Below are 18,903 nucleotides of genomic sequence, written 5' to 3' on the forward strand. Positions count from 1 at the left end.
ATATATATATATATATATATATATATATATATATATATATATATATATATATGTATACACACACAGAGTATATGTATATGTACGCACCCTTGTCTACAAAAAGTGTGTGCATGTAGCAGCCCAAGTCTTTGTTTGTGTGCACATCAACACCTGATTACTGCCAATTCAAAGCTGTAGCAGTACTGTGATGAATACCTGATTACTGCCCATTCAAAGCTGTAGCAGTACTGTGATGAAGCAACTCGGCTGGCTGTATATGAATATGTGGCTCTTATTCTTAATCCATGACAGCTTTTATGACCCCTAACCTCATCTCTGTGAATCACTCTGTGTGTGTGTGTGCTTGTACACGTGAATCATCACAGAGTGTGCATGCCCATGCTTGAGAGAGCATCCCTTCAATTGACCTTGGATCTGGCCTACTTAACTGTGCTCCTAATCAAACTGAAGCACACTGATTCGGACCACTTAAAAAAAAAGTGCTGAATCCCTAATGAAGCACACTAATCCCGAGCACTAAATGGAGGCAGTTAAGTGAATCTGCTGCAGAAGTGCACTACTTTTAGCTGCCTTCCCCTCCCCAGAGGCTCTCTTTAATAAAGCATTAGGGCTCCATCAGATCACTGCGCTGGGTCTAGCAGTCTCCTCCTCTGTGTCCCTCTCCTCTCAAACTTCTCTTCTCTAATCCATCCTTCCACTCGGTATATTCTCCCCTCTGTTCCTCTGTCACTTTACACTCTCTCTCTCTCTCTCTCTCTCTCTCTCTTCCTCTCTCTCTGTGTTGTTTTTTTATTTCATCTGTGACTCATGATGGACCAAAAAAAATTGAGAAAAGGGAAAAGGAGAGAGGATTTTTCCACACGGGGGGGGGGGGGGGTGGGAAGGGAAAAGCGAGAGAAAGGGAGAATATATGAAAGGCTCGGGGGTGGGGAGGGAGAAAGGGAGTAGTGAAAGACAAAGTGAAAAGAAGCAGCAAAGAAGCAAGAGAGGAACACGGGGTAAGAGGAAGCGCTAGAGGTGGTTTTACGAAGAGGTGACATTTATCAGGAACCCAAACACAGCAGAACAAACTCCTTGAAGCTGGACCCCTATCCGAACAACAAGGAAATAAAAGACAATTGTCATTGATTGCTGATGTTGTTGTAATAATATTGTTTGTGCTGGCAGGGTCACAGAGATGCGGCAACATCATTATTATGACCGCCGCGCAGCGAAGTGGCGGTCATATAGGTTTAGTCAGATTTTTTTTTTTTTTTCTTTTCTTTTTTTTCTTTTTCGAATGCCCAAATTTCCGTCAATGATTCCCGGGACACTGAAAGACCGGGGTACACGAAACTTGGTGGGCATGTAACCCCACATGGATAGCATGGAACCATCGTTTTTCGTTTTGATCTGTAGCCCCCACGCTGAACTGGACCCCCCGAAAGGAGGGTAGGGCAGACACAGTTCTCTGTGAATATCTTGACAACTGTAGGGCCTAGGATAACCATTTTTTTCCGTATGTTTGCCTCCAGGGGTCGTGTTAACCCATTTCATGTGCACACATGTGCACAAACAGATACACACACACACACACATACATTCACAGTAATCATACGTATGACACATACTCACACAGTAGACATATGTACGCTTGCATGCACAGGCACAGGCACATACGCAGGCACACACACAAGCACGCACACACAGACAGACACACACACACACACACACACACACACACACACACACACACACACACACATAACATAAACATGTACATGCACACAATTCAAGAATTTCTCAAAATTATGAACAGGCAAGATGGAGGTGGGGTTGTTTAAAATGAATTTTACATGTGAAATCTATGAACTAATCATGTTTTGGTACTTGTTGTCTAGCAGATACCAGTGAGAATTGACTGTGGATAATGCAATTTAGTGAGACAGAATCATATACACTGTAGGCCTTTCAGTGTGATTTATTTTTGTGGAAAAAATGTGCTGGACTGGGCGGCGGTCATATTTTGTACCGCTCGGCGGTACATCTAGTTCATTAAATTATGGGGTTGTTATGATTCCGCAACAGAATCGAAACATTCAAAACAACATTCCAACTGAGCTGCCATTATTACATTGTGTGATGTTTGGGCCATGATACTTTTTTCCAGCTGGGTATTTGAAATATTTAATAAATGGGACATATGCCTACTAAGTCATATTTGGAGGTTGTTTTAAGACATGTTATAGATGAAGGAATGAATTTGGCAAAATAAATTTTTTTCTGACTTATTCTCTTTCCAATCATTAAATCTCAGAATTAACATAGCAACACAGGACTCATTTTGTTGTAACACACACACACTAAATAATGTAGATATGATGTTTGACCATCCCTACTTCTGAAAACTTCAATCTCTTTAATATGACAAATAAATATAAGCAGGACGTCTGTCTGGCACAAATGGTGCATAAATAAATGAAAGTTGATGTAGTGCATCTCTTTTCAAAGGGGGCTTCATGCAGCTTGCTAAATACACTGAAACACTGTGTCTCAATGCATCTCTGTATCTCCAACCACTGACACAAGCACTGAACAGGATAAAAGTTAACTTCAGTTTTAATATTCTATCTTCTGTGTGTGTGTGTGTTTGTATGTGTGTGTGTGTGAGTGTGTGTGTGTGAGAGAGAGACAGTTCCCCGCTGAATAAATGATGAGTGTTTGGCAAATTAGCTGAACATTAATAACACAACATAAGCCGACCCGTCCTCTGTACTGATGGAAGGCCACATCATGCATCTCGTTAGCGCAGTTTACTCATTAAATATTCAACGAGGCTGGACAAAGGCCAGCCAATTGGCACGCAGGGTTTTCAGAGCTTGTCAATATTTTGAGTCGTTGTTCTGCTTCCTGTCTGTGGTCCTTAGAGCATCTCCGCCACTCAAATTCCAGAGCCTGGATACATGCAGCAGTAGTAGGAGTTAGATTACCACACACAAGCAATCAGGCTCAGGACATGGAAGAAGTGAACGATCTATGGGAATTACTGAAAAAGCCTTTGTACACTCAAACTTGTGTCTGAGTAAATATTCAAGGCAACTTTGTTGCATTGCATTGGACATAAGTTTGTCTTAGTAAGGATTGTCAGTATTCATTGTCATATTGTCTTCATATCCATAACATTTTGGGGAACTAATTTTTCAGCATTTCACTGCATTCAAATTAGCATACAGTATTTCTGCAGAGCCTTAGATGATCTACTCAACTGGTCCTACAGAGCCCTGCATGTCGTTAAACTTACTTGATTATTCTACAACTGTTCTCCCACTATTCAAGATTTATTCAGACAGTATACTAGTGGGTTATACATATTCTCTTCTGGTACTTACTACTAATTAGTAAGTAGAGATCAAGGCTTACTAGGTCATTATTAAGATTATATCAAGAGTAAAGGTAGCCTAGAAATCTAGACGCACCCTAGCGGCAGCAAATTACATTTGCTGCCAGGGCTAGTCTAGCAACTCTCCGTTGGCTTGTGAGCTCGAAAAATTTAACTTCTATCAGGCCAATCAAATCGTGTATAGAGTCGTTAGGTGGGCTTAACACAATGATTGATGGCAGAGTTGCAACGGTTTGGCTTGAATTCCCTGCTACTTGAAAACAAATAACATGGATGTTGCTGTTGGCGAACAGTGTGACACGAGTTAAGCTTTTATTAAGTTGGCAAAAGTTTGAACTAGCCAACTAGCCTGTCCTATTGTGTGCAGATAGAATTTGAAAGACATCCGATTATACCGCCCCTTGGACTGAGCACTGCGAACGGTGAGTGCCCAGACCTTCCGCTGCGCGTCGGGGTTCTGTTCTCCCTGTCGGGACTTATTTTCTGATAATTACCGGCGGACAATACATTATCCCTTACATACAGTACGCTCCATGGACAGAATGCTTCAGAGATAAAAGTTACTATGCAGAGCAAGACCACATGTTTGTGCTAAGTGCACTTTGAACTGTAGGACTAGCCATTGGAATGACTAGTCCTAATAAGATAAGTCATTAGATACAATGAACTACTATTTTGAATAGGGGGGTTGTACTATCTCTGGAGAGTATTTAGAAAACTTCGAACCAAATTTTAATCAATCCATTTGCAGTTTCTAGTGTAGTGCAGTTTCTAGTGTATCGCTTCCCTAAGCTTGGTTAAAACACATTCGTGCTTTGGAGTAGCGCGTGCTGCCAAATAGCCATATAGTGCTGATAAAGCACACAACTGAAAGACAAAATCATTAAGACAAATTCTAGCACAGCCATTTAACACCTCAATACAGCTTAAACTGTCCATTGAGCCCATTTAGCTTACTACTGTATTCAGTTCAAAATTGGGAAGGCAAAATGTCGTATATATAAAGCCCTGATGACATAACGAGAATATTCTCAATTCCGGCCACTAGGCAACTTTTGAGACAGTCTCTGTGTACCTTTTTGGCCCTGGTGAGGTAGGTCCTGGCTGAGTCTCTGAAGCTCTCGGCTTCCTCTGGTTTGTCTCGCTGGAGGTAGCAGACCCAGCCGAGCAGATACCACACCTAACACACAACAACCAGAACAAGACAGAGGAGGAGGGGATTAATGAAGAAAATAAATGCTGTAGTCACAGGACCAAGATAAATACCCCACCACACACAAGTGTGTGAAAGAATGCAAGCCAGCATGAGCGCACACACACACACACACACACACACACACACAAACACACACACACACTCAAATACATACACATGCACATACACACACACTCAAATACAATCACATGCACACACTCAAACACAGACAAACACAGATATAAGCATGCGCACATACACACACTCGTACACATTTGCATTCCATGTAACACAGGTCAAGGTCACCCACCCACCCCATATTCCGATATGTTTGAGATGTTAACCAATACGGCAGCAAGCACATGCGCATGTCCTGTGAGGGTTCAGCGAGGTCTTGGTGAAATATGAGTGTATGTGGGCTTCTTTGAACCCTGAAGAAACTCAGCACTGTGCTCAGAGCAGTTGCAGTTGGCAGGCGGTCATATCTGCACTAAAGCGTCTCTCTGAATAAAACAGCTTTTATGAAGCTTTAGAAATGTCAAAGAAGAGACTAGCAATGACTAAAAATGCCTTTTTTCACCTTGATGAGCCTATTCTTCCTCAGTTATGCAGGACAAAGGCTACACGATGCAAGTATTTGAGAGAAATCAAGAAATATTGATAAACGCAACATGCAAACAATAACAAAATGTCTAACAAAAGACTAGTGATGATTCAAAATCCATTTTTCAAAGTTTCACTTTGATTGGACTATTCATTTTCAGTTATGCAGTTCAGAGGCTAGGGGATGCAAATATTCTCAGTTATGCAGTTCAGAGGCTAGGGGATGCAAATATTTTGGTGAAAAGAAAAGTGTCATTCCGTGTGTTAATTATTTAGATAGGGAAAGATACAAAAAACATAGATAAACTTAAACCGTCAACTGATGTATGTATCATAGCATGTATCATATTAGCTGAAGCTAATTCACAACACTTGTCCCTAGTAGGGCGCTTGGTTAAAAATATAATACAGATTAATATTATTACAAATAAGATTCATTCAATCAGACAGAATCCAGGAGAATGGTTGCTACACCATCTTAGAAGTCTGAAATGTAAAGAAATATAAAGGGAAAAAAACACCAATGCAGCAGAATGTAGCAATGTTAGGCATGTGGAAAAGCAATACTATGCTCAGACTGATGAGATACAATGATCATTTTTACACAGGAAGTTGGAAGACTAGACACAAATATACACTTACTTTTAGGAGTAACAAGAACTTAGAAAACACTCTCCCCATCTCTTACACACACACACACACACACACACACACACACACTTCAGAGAAACTAGAGAAACACTGATTACTGTGAAACATCCAATCAGATTTGTCTCTCATTACAATCAGTTCCTCTCTCCATCACTGCATCTCCTCCCAACACACCACAGAGCACATGGCACTCACTGCACCTCCTCCCAACACACCACAGAGCACATGGCACTCACTGCATCTCCTCCCAACACACCACAGAGCACATGGCACTCACTGCACCTCCTCCCTACACACCACAGAGCACATGGCACTCACTGCACCTCCTCCCAACACACCACAGAGCACATGGCACTCACTGCACCTCCTCCCAACACACCACAGAGCACATGGCACTCACTGCATCTCCTCCCAACACACCACAGAGCACATGGCACTCACTGCACCTCCTCCCAACACACCACAGAGCACATGGCACTCACTGCATCTCCTCCCAACACACCTCCTCCCAACACACCACAGAGCACATGGCACTCACTGCACCTCCTCCCAACACACCACAGAGCACATGGCACTCACTGCACCTCCTCCCAACACACCACAGAGCACATGGCACTCACTGCACCTCCTCCCAACACACCACAGAGCACATGGCACTCACTGCATCTGTGGGAGTCTGATTTCAGTACGTTGCCTCACACAGTACACACAAAAAGATACACAAATGCACAAATGTGTAATGTTGCCGGACACACACCCGTGTTGGCAATGCTGTGTGTGTGACAGGCAGAATGGCGTGTACTTTGAGTGTGCTGCTTTCAGACGGCATGCAGACCAGAGAAGCTCGGCTCATGAGTGCTGCCGTGTAGCAAGTGCCGTGTAGCTATGTACAAGAGCCGTGCAGATTTATGATTTGTGTGTGTGTGTGTGTGTGTGTGTGTGTGTGTGTGTGTGTGTGATTGTGCTGAAAAGGAAAGGAATCATGCTTTTTAAAAATGCATTTCTTTTCACATTCTCAGGGAAAATGGAAATGTTATGATGTCTATTATAGTGCATATCAGGTAGTTATGGGGAAATTATATGGAACAGGTAGTTATGGGGAAATTATATGGAACAGGTAGTTATGGTGAAATTATATGGAACAAATACAAAAAAGACAATTGCACTAAAGAACGCTATGAAGAGAGGAACACTAAAATGAACCGTTCCCTTCCATTAGCTTTCACTTGTTGGTCATATGCGCACCCACACACCCACATGCAGAAATGGGATGGAGCATTGTGCCTGTTGAGCAGCGAACTGACTTTTTGACACGTTGTGAACGAGCAGTGCTCGTTCTGTCAGCGAGCAGCGTGGCTTGTAGGGCAGGTGTGGGAGTTGGTTATGATGATTGATGCGCGGACGCACGATTGCTTTTGCAGGCGTGTGACACTGTGTACTGGGCGCTGCTCGATCTAGCTTCATTTCGTGGCGTTTGATAGTGTGTGAGGAGAGGTGGAGAAGTGTGCTCGTGCATGGTACGGCTCTCTCCCTCCCTCTCTTCTCTCTGGTTGTGACAAGTTTAAAAGTTCAGAGTGCAGTGCCTGTTCTCAATCTGTCAAAGGTGTCACATGTGTCAAGGTGTTTTTAGGTGTGTGTTTGTGTGTGTGTGTACTGACAGAACTATGCCAGTTCCCGGTGCAGATGCTGTACAGCCCTCTGCAGACACACTCCTGCACACCTCAGCACCCTTCAAAAGACACACACACACACACACACACACACACACATTCACTCACTCACACACACACACTCTCTCACATGCACAGACACACACACACACACACACGCACGCACAGGAGGCTAATGATGCCTATAAAAAGGCTTCCAAATGCACAAACAGTAGCGCACAGACACACACAAGACAATAAACAACTCAGAGGAGCAAGAGAGGACAGGAAGGAACAAGAGGAGAGCTAGTGATGCTAAAATCACCACCTGCCAATTCCCCATCATGCCACACACACACACACACACACATTAAGGGTGCAATTCCCCATCATGCCCCACACACATGCACATTAAGGGTGCAATTCCCCATCATGCCACACACACACACACACGCACATTAAGGGTGCAATTCCACATCATGCCCCACACACACACATGCACATTAAGGGTGCAATTCCCCATCATGCCACACACACACATGCACATTAAGGGTGCAATTCCCCATCATGCCACACACACACATGCACATTAAAGGGGTGGTTCAGGATTTTGGACATAGGACCTCATTTCCAAGTAAGCAAGTGTGATATTTATCAGTGGAGACCGTTTTCAACACGTTGCATCCAGTCGTTCTAGTTGCAGAGTTCGCAGGTGCTAGGCTAGCGCAAGTCAACGGTATGTGCTAGCCTGCCACTAAAAACAGTCTTACCTACTCCAAAGGACACTCGAGGCAAATTCCAGACAATCGATGTAAATGTCTGTGTTGATAGAATAGTGTAAGAAATACAACTACCCTCGCATCGCGTTGCAATAGTTATACTTTGTTCCCTGAAGTTGGTAGTAGTCATTTTGCATCTCAGCGGCGGACTGATATTACCAAGGCTACTACTAGGTATCCCCATTGGAGTGCGCTTTACTGTTTACTTTTTGGCGCAGTACTACTGACTGGAGCAAGTATAATTCCGCCGCTGCTAAGACACTAGTCCCTCAAAATGTAATGCGATCGTTGAAATGCAAGGATAGAATAATGTTAGAAATAAAACTATCAATACAGACATTTACATCGATAGTCTGGCATTATAATTTATTTGCCTTGGGTGTACTTTGGAGTGGGTAAGACTGTTTTTAGTGGCAGGCTAGCACATACCGTTGACTTGCGCTAGCCTAGCACCTGTGAACTCGGCAATTCGAAGGACTGGATGAAACGTGTTGAAAACGGTCTCCACTGATAAATATCACACTTGGAAATGAGGTCCTATGTCCAAAATCCTGAACCACCCCTTTAAGGGTGCAATTCCCCATCATGCCACACACACACATGCACATTAAGGGTCCAATTCCCCATCATGCCACACACATGCACATTAAGGGTGCAATTCCCCATCATGCCACACACACACATGCACATTAAGGGTGCAATTCCCCATCATGCCACACACACACATGCACATTAAGGGTGCAATTCCCCATCATGCCACACACACACATGCACATTAAGGGTGCAATTCCCCATCAAGCCCCACACACACACACACGCACACACACACACACACACACACACACGCACATGTAAACTTAAGGACACGTAATACTGCAGGTAAAATACCACCCCAGAACACACGTGCACAACACAATGATTTTTCTGTTTCCTACATGAAGAACTCATCCGGTGTATATGTGTATATGTGTGTGTGTGTGTGTGTGTGTGTGTGTGTGTGTGTGTGTGTGTGTGTGTGTGTGTGTGTGTGTGACTAGCTATGGTTGTATTGCCAGTGAAAGCTGTCATGTTCAGCTGTCAGGACGCGCTCACCTGCACCACCTCGTCATCTTCCTCCAGCAAGCCCTCGCATACCTCCATCACCATCTGGAACACACACAGAGAGAGAGAGAGAGAGAGAGAGAGAGAGAGAGAGAGAGAGAGAGAGAGATGCAGAGAGAGAGAGAGAGAGATGCAGAGAGAGAGAGAGATTTCTGTCATTCACAAGCTAATATTGCTATTGCTGATGCACAGCTCACGGCACATGTCTGACCCCTCTGGAGAGGAGGGGGGTTATGGAGCAGCACGCTTTGCCCAAATCCAACTCAGATCTCAGGTCATAATATAGAACACTGGGAACCTGTAATCTCATACTGCAGCTGGTATTAAGCAACCCAATGCCTATAGTATGCACATGGTAAAGGTAAGTACTCAAAAATAGTATATAAATCCGCATACATGTTTTTAATTATGGATTACTGATGAGAAAATTGGGTATTTTATCTAACATGAGAAGCCAGAAGGGGAATGGTTCAATGAAGTATATGAGAACCCCATCACTCACTCATTCGCTCTCTAGTTTACCGGCAGAACAGACAAAGTGACAGATGTAACATTGACTCTCCTGCCTTCTGCAGTCCCTATTAATTACCCCGATCACCGTTTCACTACCACGACCAAGAGGCATTCGAGGACCTCCTTCACATTTACAACAGTGAGCAGTATGCACGATCAATAAATCTGATTGGATTTGGCCCACACCAATCGCATTAGTGGAGGCTGCTTAAAGCTCATGATCTCCAGCAATTGTTTCCTGATCGATGTCCAATGACTGCGATTCCAGGAGCGTAGAGCCGGTGTGTCGCCACTGTCGATTTCACAGATCGAGGCTGTGCGGAAGCGTGCGCTTGTGCACACACACACACACACACACACTTGTCTGTTCATCAGATACAGTGCTGATCTTTAACACTTAATCAGACTAGATGAGCACACTACACTACACACAACACCTCTAGGTCAGCAGATCGGATCACCCTGACCCCCACACACCATAGTAACACCACATCGCCTGCTGCTGCTGCTGCTGTTATTACTATGCAGAATAATCACCAACACAAAAATAAGGTGAAGGAGAAATTTTGGATTACTAACATTTAGGGCTGGGATAAACGATTATTTTTTAAACGATTAATCTAGCGATTATTTTTTCGATGCATCGATTAATCTAACGCTTTGAGATACTGCTTGATTGCATAACTTAGCCTACATTGAGGAGACCAAACTAAGTTATGTTGTGATGAGACCTTAGCAGAGTTAACTTTAATGCAGCAGTTTTGAACAAATTTGCCAGCATGGTCACGATGCTAAGCGGATTCAATAGCAATTTAGCCCACCGTGTTCTATGCGATGCTTCTATGTTGCAACAACAATCCTTCAACAATCGTGAATATTTTGTTAAATGCACATGCAGAGGAGGAGCAGCGGGCTTGTTACAAGAGAGAGTGGCCAGGGCAAGGAAAGGCTGCGTGCGTAAAAAGCACAGCTCAATGATTTCGTGGCCCCCAGCCACAGATTAGTTAACGTATGGGAAACACTGAAGGTGTAAAATTCAAAATATTTAGCGGCACACATTATGCTTAATGAATCGACTCGCATATTTTGCGTCGACGTCATCGATTAAGTCGACGCGTTGTCCCAGCCCTACTAACATTTTTATGAAATAGAAGTGATTATTAATAATTTTATATGTATTAGAAGAAATATCCACAAAGGCTTAGTTTGAAATCATAACAATATGTTCATGAACACCTAAATAAGAGAAAATAAAATAGTCAAAAAATAATTGCAAACAAAGTACATGCTTGTCCATGAAAAGTTGGGCATTCAGTCAGTCAATCACTTCTGCTTAATTATGCAGCCGGCGGCAGCAGAGAGGAAAACAATGTGGATGCCAGTCAATGCTTATCGTGAAAAACCAGTCATAACGTCCATCAATACCGCCGGTCTTCACACACAGGCTAACGCTCACACAGACATGATTAACATGTCACTTACCACTTATTTCACACAGGCGAACGAGTGTCCACACACACACACACACACACACACACACACACACACACACACACACATATATATATATATATATATATATATATATATATATATATATATAGAATTACCGTATATATATATATATATATATAGAATTACCGTATATATATATATATATATATATATATATACATACACACATACACACACACACACACACACTTCTTTCAAGATACAAATGTGTGTTGAGACCCATTATCAGTTATCACTAGCAAGCAGTTCGTTTTAATGAGGAATGTGAGCTTTATGCCATCACTAGAACAGAATAACCCTGTAATCAAACTCATAAAAGCGCTTTAAAACTCATAAGGATGCAGAGCCACGGTAATTCTGCATCATTCATTAAGTTACCATGGCAATGATTAGCACATTGGAATTCCATTAATATTGTGTTATTGTCAGCTATGTCCTCCGTAAAGCCAATGATATTCATAAAAGTTATGCCCATTGAACTTCCACTCTTACTTGCAGGGATGATTAAGCACCATGGTAATAGAATTACAAATAGACCTCATCCCATTAAAGAACAAAACAACACTAAATCAACTTCTACAATGGCTGCAATAGGTAACTGACTTACAGATGAATCCATAGATGGCATCAAGGACAAAATAAATCCTTCTCACATCTGCGACCACTGATACTGTAGCTATTTTGTCAGAGTGAAGGTGGTGCTTTTACTTCAGAAGGTCCCAACAGCTGTATAATTGAGAAGAGTTGGCATGGTGTTTCTTAAAACATAGGCAGTCACAAAAGTGTGGTTTCTCCACCTCATGCACACGTAATACGACAGCACCTGCCCCACCTGGCCATTATGTCAAACCTTTACAAGTACACCAGACAGAGCCAAACATCTAGTTGGTCTGATAGCATCAACCATAACCCTTCTGCACTAACACACGTCTAATACACCAGCTACTCCCAGACCATCAATACCCGATGAGGTCCAGGTCAGGACTCTGTAACTCTGATCAATATTTTGATTGAAAGACACAGAAATCAATCAAATTGATCCACCTCCTCCTGTCACTCAAAATGAGGGGTGTGTTTTCCTCAAAGATGATGCTCTGAGTGTGGACTGGCGAGAGGAAGTGCAGCCGTGCAGCCATGCAGCTTGCAGCAGCCTTCATCAGCTAGTCGAAAACCCAAAGAGTCATTTAAATTAAATTAAATTAAATTAAATTAAATTAAATTAAATTAAATTAAACAATATGAATTTATATTTGTATATTTGTTAAGATTTGTAACTACAGTGCATTATTGAGAACATATTAAATGTGGTGGAAGATGAGTCTCCGGAGATTGGGAGAGGGCTTGCATGGGACATGTGAATAATTGTAGACACTGGTGTTAGTCAATGAAGCCCCCAGGTCTCTCAGATCAAATGACAAAGCTCTGCTCCATGTGCCACGGTCAAGGCTCAAACAAAAAGGTGACCGAGCCTTTGCAGTTGCAGCGCCACGGCTGTGGAACCAATTGCCCCTGGACATTAAAAATGCTCCCTCCATCTGTGTTTTTAAGTCTAGGCTCAAAACCCACCTTTTTACCTTATCCTGCCCAGCTCCCTAACTATCTGTCTGTTGCCCTGTCTGTAACTCTGTACATGTCTCCTGTCTCATTGTTGATCTGTGTCTGTCTGTTGCCCTGTCTGTAACTCTGTACATGTCTCCTGTCTCATTGTTGATCTGTGTCTGTCTGTTGCCCTGTCTGTAACTCTGTACATGTCTGTTGCCCTGTCTGTAACTCTGTACATGTCTCCTGTCTCATTGTTGATCTGTGTCTGTCTGTTGCCCTGTCTGTAACTCTGTACATGTCTCCTGTCTCATTGTTGATCTGTGTCTGTCTGTTGCCCTGTCTGTAACTCTGTACATGTCTGTTGCCCTGTCTGTAACTCTGTACATGTCTCCTGTCTCATTGTTGATCTGTGTCTGTCTGTAACTCTGTACATGTCTCCTGTCTCATTGTTGATCTGTGTCTGTCTGTTGCCCTGTCTGTAACTCTGTACATGTCTGTTGCCCTGTCTGTAACTCTGTACATGTCTCCTGTCTCATTGTTGATCTGTACATGTCTGTTGCCCTGTCTGTAACTCTGTACATGTCTGTTGCCCTGTTTGTAACTCTGTACATGTCTGTTGCCCTGTCTGTAACTCTGTACATGTCTCCTGTCTCATTGTTGATCTGTGTCTGTCTGTTGCCCTGTCTGTAACTCTGTACATGTCTGTTGCCCTGTCTGTAACTCTGTACATGTCTGTTGCCCTGTCTGTAACTCTGTACATGTCTCCTGTCTCATTGTTGATCTGTGTCTGTCTGTTTTTCTGCTTTATTTCTTTTTTGATTGTTTATTTTATTCTGTACAGCACTTTGGTTAGTGAAAGCTGTGCTTTAATGTGCTCTAAAAAATACAATTTACTTACTTTGCAGGTTAGAATAGCTAAGGGGTGTTCAGCATGGCACAAAGCAAAGTCGCATATTCATAACTACTGTAGAGACACATCTCCTGAAGAAAATACCAGTGCATGAAAAGAGATAATTGATTGACAGATGTAAAGAAAAACTTGTTGATTAGAGAAATTTCTTCTGATCATTACTTGGTTAGATGGATGGAAGGAAGGGTATACATTAAAATGATATATAGATGTAAATAGATGCTAATAGATTAATGTAGGTAGATTGACATATATAAAGGATGAAGATAGATTAACAAATTTGCACTCAGCCTGCCCTGCAGAAGACATGGCAATATCTGTTCCAATAGCTAAGGAATGTACATTATTTCCATAGTAGTCCACACTATAGAAAACCAATGTACTACGTTCCCAAGTACTGAAGATTTTTCTAGTCGCTCTGAATCCTCTCTCACAGCTGTTGTCATTCACAGCTTAAGAACTCCAAACACTTTCCAAACGGTATGATCAGAGCTTTTAGGTTAAGATTTCTAAAGCCCATCATCTAGGGTAAAAGCCCAATCTATCCCTAAGACCAGTGAAGGTCACATCATAAAACAACCAGAGAGAGGGGAGGAGAGAAATATAGGAGCACCATCTCAGGAAGCTCCTCCGATGTCCACTTAATTTGTTTCTTGTTTTAATTTTGGAAATGTGCCTGCCTCTCGTAGGCGTTCATGACTACAACTGGCAGCTGTTGACTGTTGGCCTTTGCTAATTTGGCAACCCAAATAGGAGGACGCGCTAGCCCATTATTAATACGCTATTCTAGAATGAATCGTTCAAAACATAAATGAAAAATTCCAAGAGATTCCGCCCCGTAACTAATTTTTTTTTCATTGGTTTTACAGGTTAGAGTAATGTTGTCAAATAAGCCATTACTTCAATTCATCGTGTTTCCTTACTCTCTGACAACATATGGTGATCATTTTTGGAATGGTTACAGTTTATTTTCCATTATTTCCTACATACTGGACCTTTAAAATCTAAGTAGATACAGTATGGATATGCCCAAATTTAGGATGTGGGATGGTAAACTGAATATAGCCTTAGTGTTAATAACTGGCTTGGAATAACTTGGACAAGCCCCGTTTACAGATCCATGAATGTGCAAGTACACAAGAGCTTTTTTGAGAGGACACTAGTACGGCTAGTGCAGGGGTTCTCAAAGTTTTGATTGATGAGGGCCAATTCAGGAACCCAACATTGAACTGAGGGCCGCCAAAGGGGCGGGGGGAGAAAAAAAAAAAAACCTGGAAAATAAATCCCATTTGTAATCATTTTAATGACCAGATTGCATCTCGACAGTTTATATTTATTGCATTAAACACATTTTAATTCATAACTGAGGCTAAACCTGGCAATACTTGTGAAAATCTTAAGAAAAATTGCAATGCACACACAATCTCTACCCTCAACAGACAAATATGGGATATAACAGTCCTGTGTGCAGTCCATTTCAAGTACAAGCTTATTTAGAACAAATAGTCTCAGTGGGCCTTGCTTCTTATCAGCATAGGCCTTATTCAGGGCCAATTCCAGCTACCAAAGCACCACAGGAAAACCTGACGGCCACTAAACACCACTAAACGGAGATTCATTCTTTTCAAAGCACACAGTACAGTTGTACAGTTTTAACAGTTTTACAGATGTTGTCAGATGTTATCGCGGGCCGCCAGAAATGTTTCCGCGGGCCGCCATTGGCCCCCGGGCCGCACTTTGAGAACCTATGGGCTAGTGGAAGGTATGGGCAAATATGCTGCACTTCAACAAAATGCAATATTATGGATTTTAATCAGGGATGGTGCTTTTAATTAAGTAGTCTGTCCAGTCTATAACGTTAACACTGATGCTTTCAGCAGGAATAAAAAGTAATTAGAGCTCTGCAGTCCACACAGACCAAGACAATAAACAAATGATTTTGTGCGAGACGGGGAAAGTTCCCTGTGTGTTGCCGAGTGAACACTGTGAGCTTTGTCCAGTGGATTTACACAGCCAAACGACCATTATGTTTCGCAGCATGCTTGATTTCAATTCATTTAACGAGCACCAATGACACAAACAAACGTACACACACACACACAGAAACAAGAAATCTCCTTTTGCATTTGTATTTGTGAGAATATATGTGTACGTGTGTGTGTGTGTGTGTGTGTGTTGTCAGAGATTGATCTGACATGAGAGTCATCCATCAGGGGCTACATGGTGCCGCTGGGAGGTAAAAACTTCAGTGAAATTTAGTCCTGAGGTGCACCAGTGGCATCAGATAATTACTTCAGGGATTGATGCTCCCACTTCCCCTTCCTGCTACATATCACTTCCTGCTCCGACTAATGCGTGCGTGTGTGTGTGTGTGTGTGTGTGTGTGTGTGTGTGTGTGTGTGTGTGTGTGTGTGTGTGTGTGTGTGTGTGTGTTTATGGCTGTGAGAGAGATGGGGATGAGTTATCATCACGGCCATTTGATTCCTGGTCCAACAGTGGTTTCTAGGTGAGAAAAGAGACCAGGAGCTGTTTGACCCAATAGGGGGTGTGAGTGAAAAAGTGAAAATGTGTGGGCGAGAGAGAGAGAGAGAGAGAGAGCTAGAGAGAGAGAGAGAGAGAAAGAAAGAGAGATAGAGGTAGAGAGTGAGAGAGAGAGAAAGAGAGAGAGAGAGAGAGAGGAGAAAAAGATTGAATAGACTGTCAATGTATGCATATTCATAGAAATATTGGTGAATCAATACTATTACAGTATCTGTATATGCAGCCCAATCTACATATGCAAACAGCCCCCTCCTATACATGCCCTCAACATCAACCTACAGACAACACCACTGGCAGAGAACGTATGGGAACGTAAAAACCCTACCATGCCTTGGTTCTACCTGTGTGCCTAAAACAGTTAAGCTAATAAGAATCAGCTGGATTTTACTGAGTGGTTGGAGCAAATACTGTACGTGGCAGGACTTTTTCTTTCTGAAGTTTCCCATCCCTAGCCACTAGGCAGAAGAGCAGAGCAGAGCTGAACAGCAGCAGGTGGAACGCTTATGGACAAGTTAACATGGTCCAACCAGTAAACAACAGCACAGCACAGCACACAATGACACAATTACGAGCTGCTCTAACATTTCCGGTAAAGGTAAGTGTGTGTGTGTGTGCTTTCCTGAGCGTTGACAGGGCAATAGTGTGGTCCCATTGTGCTGGCCGTGGTAAAGGATTGCCATAGCTACATGTCCCTGTGAGGTTATTTTATTGGAGACAGGGAGCTTTACTGTCCCTTTTCTCTTCTAGTTTTTCAACACAATTCCTTAAGATAAACAACTTCATTGTATTAGGATGTGCACAGCCTGAGGACTGTGAAGACAACTATGCACTTTAAAAGAGGAATGCATACCACTTCTTAAAATGATCTTTCCTACTCCATCACCATAGTAACGGTAGTGGAGAGAAATCTTCTCTAAAATCTATGCACATGCACATTTTCGCCTGCGCGCACACACACACACACACACACAGACACACACACACACACACACACACACAGAGTAACACAACAGCAGCATGGCATGAATCATCACCTTCATGCCAGCAATGTTAGCCAGTTGGCTGCAAATGTATTAAGCCTAGTCCTAAACTAAAAGCTTTTCTTTCTTTAAGTTTCTGCAAATGTATTAAGCCTAGTCCTAAACTAAAAGCTTTTCTTTCTTTAAGTTTCTGCAAATGTATTAAGCCTAGTCCTAAACTAAAAGCTTTTCTTTCTTTAAGTTTCTTCATGCCTAAGACTAGGCTAAATCCATGTAGGGCAAACCGACCCCAAAAAAACACAATGAGATCCTTTATATCCGAGATAAGTTTTGTACAGTTAGTGATCCAAAGCCTCTGAAAGCCCCATTTCCCTCTTTCTATTTCCTTTCAATCACTTGCAGACATTTCGGTTCAATCCCACTGCATCTTGGGAAGTGCACCCTTGACCGTGGGTGTTGCGAGGGCCCTGCATCGCCAGTTAAGCTGCAGGAACAAAACACCCACTGCATTTACCAGCCAGGCCAAAGAAAATGAGATCCCAGTCAGAGAGAACACTCACACGTACCTAAACCTACACACACACACACACACACACACACACACATAAATACACTGCAGTCTGTGAAAAACTGCTCAGGTGAATCCTATGCTTAATAGCACCTCAGACTTTCCTTAACTGGCTTTTAACCCACACAATGTCACACACACACACAAGGTTTGGTTTCTTGTTAGCAGCAGCTGCTGGTGTGATGTGGTATTGATCTTCTTGGGGATTTTGAGGGTGAGGGTGCACACACACATACACACACACACACACACACACACACACACACACACAAAGTGAAGGTCACACCTTAGGACTGAAATAAGACAGATTGAGTCACACATGTGTGTACATACACACACACATGCTTACACACAGGATGAAATGAGAAAATAAAGGTCTAGAAAGGCATTATTAAATCCTATCAAACAGACATATTACAGCTTTTCGACCAACATATATTTCCTCATACATCAGTAACACACAAGTCCACCGTATGTGTGTATGATTGCATGTGTGCATCTGGGTATGTGTGTACAATGTATAAATATGTGTGCGTGTGCGTGTGCGTGTGCGTGCGTGCGTGCGTGCGTGCGTATGCTTGCGTGTGCATGTACAGCAACATGGAGTTTTGTTGAAAAAAAGAAAGAAACATAACTGGGAAAAAGAGAAATATAACTTGTGTGCCTTGCGCTCAAACCCCAGGTGCATCATAACACTGTAGATTTTCCCTAGTCACACTTCTGTTCCACAGACACAAGACCAAGCACCTGGAAGTGAAAAAACAAAAACATGTGTATGTAAGTGCTGCCTGAGGTTCTGCTTCTACTCTGCCCTGGGTCTTCTACTCTGCCCTGGGTCTCATCCAAAGCTGCTGCTCCTCTCTCTCCTCGCTCTCCGTCAACGTTCTACTTTAAATGAATCAAAAATGATAATAATAGTTAGTCCAATGGAGCCCTCCACATGAGACTATGAGACTCACATTCAGAGACAAGTTTCA

At 42.6% G+C, this 18,903-nt stretch overlaps 1 protein-coding gene across 1 annotated transcript in view; it reads right to left on the reverse strand.

Annotated features, from left to right (window-relative positions):
• Positions 1-18,903, reverse strand: part of si:dkey-12j5.1 (probable assembly chaperone of rpl4) — a 72,920-nt gene that overhangs the window by 1,699 nt on the left and 52,318 nt on the right. Inside the window, exons 9-10 of the mRNA XM_042107585.1 lie at positions 9,349-9,402; positions 4,455-4,559 (exon numbers count right to left, since the gene is read on the reverse strand). Coding sequence (XP_041963519.1) covers positions 4,455-4,559; positions 9,349-9,402 — 159 coding nt within the window. The remainder of the gene's footprint in view (positions 1-4,454; positions 4,560-9,348; positions 9,403-18,903) is intronic.

The sequence above is a fragment of the Alosa sapidissima genome, chromosome 10 (assembly GCF_018492685.1).
Source record: "Alosa sapidissima isolate fAloSap1 chromosome 10, fAloSap1.pri, whole genome shotgun sequence".
In the NCBI taxonomy this organism is placed as follows: Eukaryota; Metazoa; Chordata; class Actinopteri; order Clupeiformes; family Clupeidae; genus Alosa; species Alosa sapidissima.